The sequence below is a fragment of the Aplysia californica genome, unplaced genomic scaffold (assembly GCF_000002075.1).
Source record: "Aplysia californica isolate F4 #8 unplaced genomic scaffold, AplCal3.0 scaffold00440, whole genome shotgun sequence".
Taxonomy (NCBI): Eukaryota; Metazoa; Mollusca; class Gastropoda; order Aplysiida; family Aplysiidae; genus Aplysia; species Aplysia californica.
In genome coordinates, this window is record NW_004797710.1 from 388,205 (window position 1) to 390,704 (window position 2,500).

General features: G+C 42.5%; 1 protein-coding gene across 1 annotated transcript in view; it reads right to left on the reverse strand.

Moving 5' to 3' along the window:
- The window catches only part of LOC101848679 (low-density lipoprotein receptor-related protein 2), a gene marked incomplete in the record, with an annotated part of 87,528 nt that overhangs the window by 44,111 nt on the left and 40,917 nt on the right, over positions 1-2,500 (reverse strand). Inside the window, 4 exon segments of the mRNA XM_035971461.1 lie at positions 695-823; positions 1,403-1,511; positions 1,749-1,862; positions 2,325-2,496. Of these exon segments, the coding sequence (XP_035827354.1) occupies positions 695-823; positions 1,403-1,511; positions 1,749-1,862; positions 2,325-2,496 (524 nt within the window).

Consider the following 2,500-nt stretch of genomic DNA (forward strand, 5'->3'; position numbering starts at 1 on the left):
GTAAGTGTATGTGTATGTGTATATGTGTGTGTGTGTGTGTGTGTTTGTGTGTGTGTGTGTGTGATTATGTGTGTGTGTGTGGATGCCGGTTACTTTATATATAAATTACGACATAATACTATACACTGGAAAGGAAATAGCAAATCAGAACATTCAGCTTGGTCTAATCTGGGGGTGGGGTGGGGGTGACTTCTCTGATTTCAATGAAAGATGCCTTACCCCTCCTAGCAACTGGCACATAGTGCATATTTTCAAACTACGTGTACTTTTTTCCTACTTAACACAGGAAAATCTTCACAATTTGACAAAGAATCTTTTGTTTATGAAAGCCAAATAATGGGAACATTATTGATTTAAGTCTTAGTGTGAAAGGGAGGGGGGGGTAGCAAAGGTGACCGGACTTGGGATTCAGTCTCACGAAACAAAACGTAAGGAATATAGTGCAGCTTTTTTTGCTCTGACTCGAGCAGCTTATTTGCAATGTTTTCACTTTCATTACGTTGTCCAGGGAAAGTATAGCTTGAATACAAGAATGAAAATCTTATGGGATTCCTCAGCACGTAAGACGCTGGTCGTGAACAGAAATTATGGTTTGAACTGTTTTCATTGAAACTGAATTGCTGTAGTTTCATTCTAAATAAATCTTCTGAATCGCCCAAACAGCTTGCCACTCTCAGCATGTCAAAATATTTACCCTGACAGGACCGTCTGTCCTGTGCCAAAGTCCCTGTAGAACACCCACAGTGAGGTTCCGTGACGTTTGGAAGAGCGAAACACAGCTGTTGACAGCCGCCATTGTTTGCGGAGCAAGGATTCGACTCATCTGAGGAGAAACCAAACATTATGTTTTGAAAAGACAAACGCGGATCGGTTGGAGCAGGTGTAGAGCTGTACGATCAAAAAGCTGTGGAGAGTTTTTCGGGAGTCAGATATTCTGCACGGTAGGAGAATAGGTGAAAGCGATCAATAGAAAGATGAATGAATAGCAGAATCAAACAACCGATTGGTATAAAAATAAAGCAAAAAATCTAATAGTATATTAAAATTTATTATTCTGACAAAATGTAATTAGCCAATAAACCAGTTAGTGAATAAATCAACGAGAATATCGAACAGCTAATCCGGTAAAAGTAAAGTACCCCTTCCCTCTAGATCAACGCACGGGGGGGGGGGGTCGCGAGGTTTGTTGTTATTTGGGGGGGGGGGGGTTGGGGGGGTTGGGGGTGGGCGGGGTTAGCATCACTACGATCACAGCGCAGTTTCATGCTCTTGTAAGATTCAGCTGAAAACCCACTTGAAACCCCAACGGTAACCTCGGTTGCTGTAAACCAGGTCAAGTACTTCGAAATGGGAGCTGTACTTCGCTTTCATCTTTTATCCAATTACCTTGGGGTACACTCACCTGCTGGCTGCACCGATTGATCGAAGATTGTGATGTCACTCAGCATAGCCAGGTTTGACTTGAGGGCCTGTGGTGCAGTGCCCTGGGATGATTTGAGCGCGCGGAAAATCTGTACGAGAAAGTTGGGCATACTGTTATATCAAAACGAGTCCGGAGTCCAAAATTCCCATCTTTAAGAGTCTTTATTTTTCCTTTTTCAAATATATCGAGATAATAACTGATAGTAAATTCAATCAATGAGAACAAGATCTAACTGACGCCAGACTAATAATACCAGAACTTTGCTTTAAAAAAAGAAAATGAAAAAAAAGAGCCCTGAGTTGGTTTTGGTTCACACTTGACTTACCCTTTGTAGGTTCCTGTCTACCCAGTACACGTAGGACTTGAACACTGCCAGACCATACGGGTTCGGGGTGTTGGTTTGGATGTACCTTCTGTTACCGCCACTGAAAGACACGCTCTGAAGAAGTGAACGTACGAGAAAGAATCAAAACTTTGTCGTATCGAACCAGTTGTTCTTTGTGGGGAAAATGAGGTACATTTTTGGCATTGTCATATACAGTATCGTACCTTTCTAAACATGTGGATGCAGGTTACAAATCTGAAAAAATGAGATGGACGTTATAGTTCACAAATATTCTCTTTCTCTTTATGGCTCTTACTATCCTGTTCTGTCTCTGTCTATGATCTATTTATGTTTGTCTATTTACTTGTATGTCATTGTACATGTATCTATATCACCATTTCATTTTTTGAATCTGCCCTTCTCCAGTCTACAACCACTACACCCCCCTCCCCCTTCTCCTTCCCCCTACCCCTCAGATAAACCCGTGCCACAGAATTCTACACTTATTATACTTTTATGTCACTACGCTACACCATTTATAGAATTCTGTGACCCGTGTTCACGTCATCCCACTACCTGTATCGCGTCCACTATAGCGTCCACCCAGTACACGTCATGTGTGGCGTAGTCTATGGTGATGTCACGGGGCAGACTGATGCCTGTCTTCACAATGGCTGTTCTGTTGGACCCGTCCAGGAGAGACCTTTCGATTTTGGCCGTCTGTCCCATGTCAGCCCAGTAAAGATATCTGG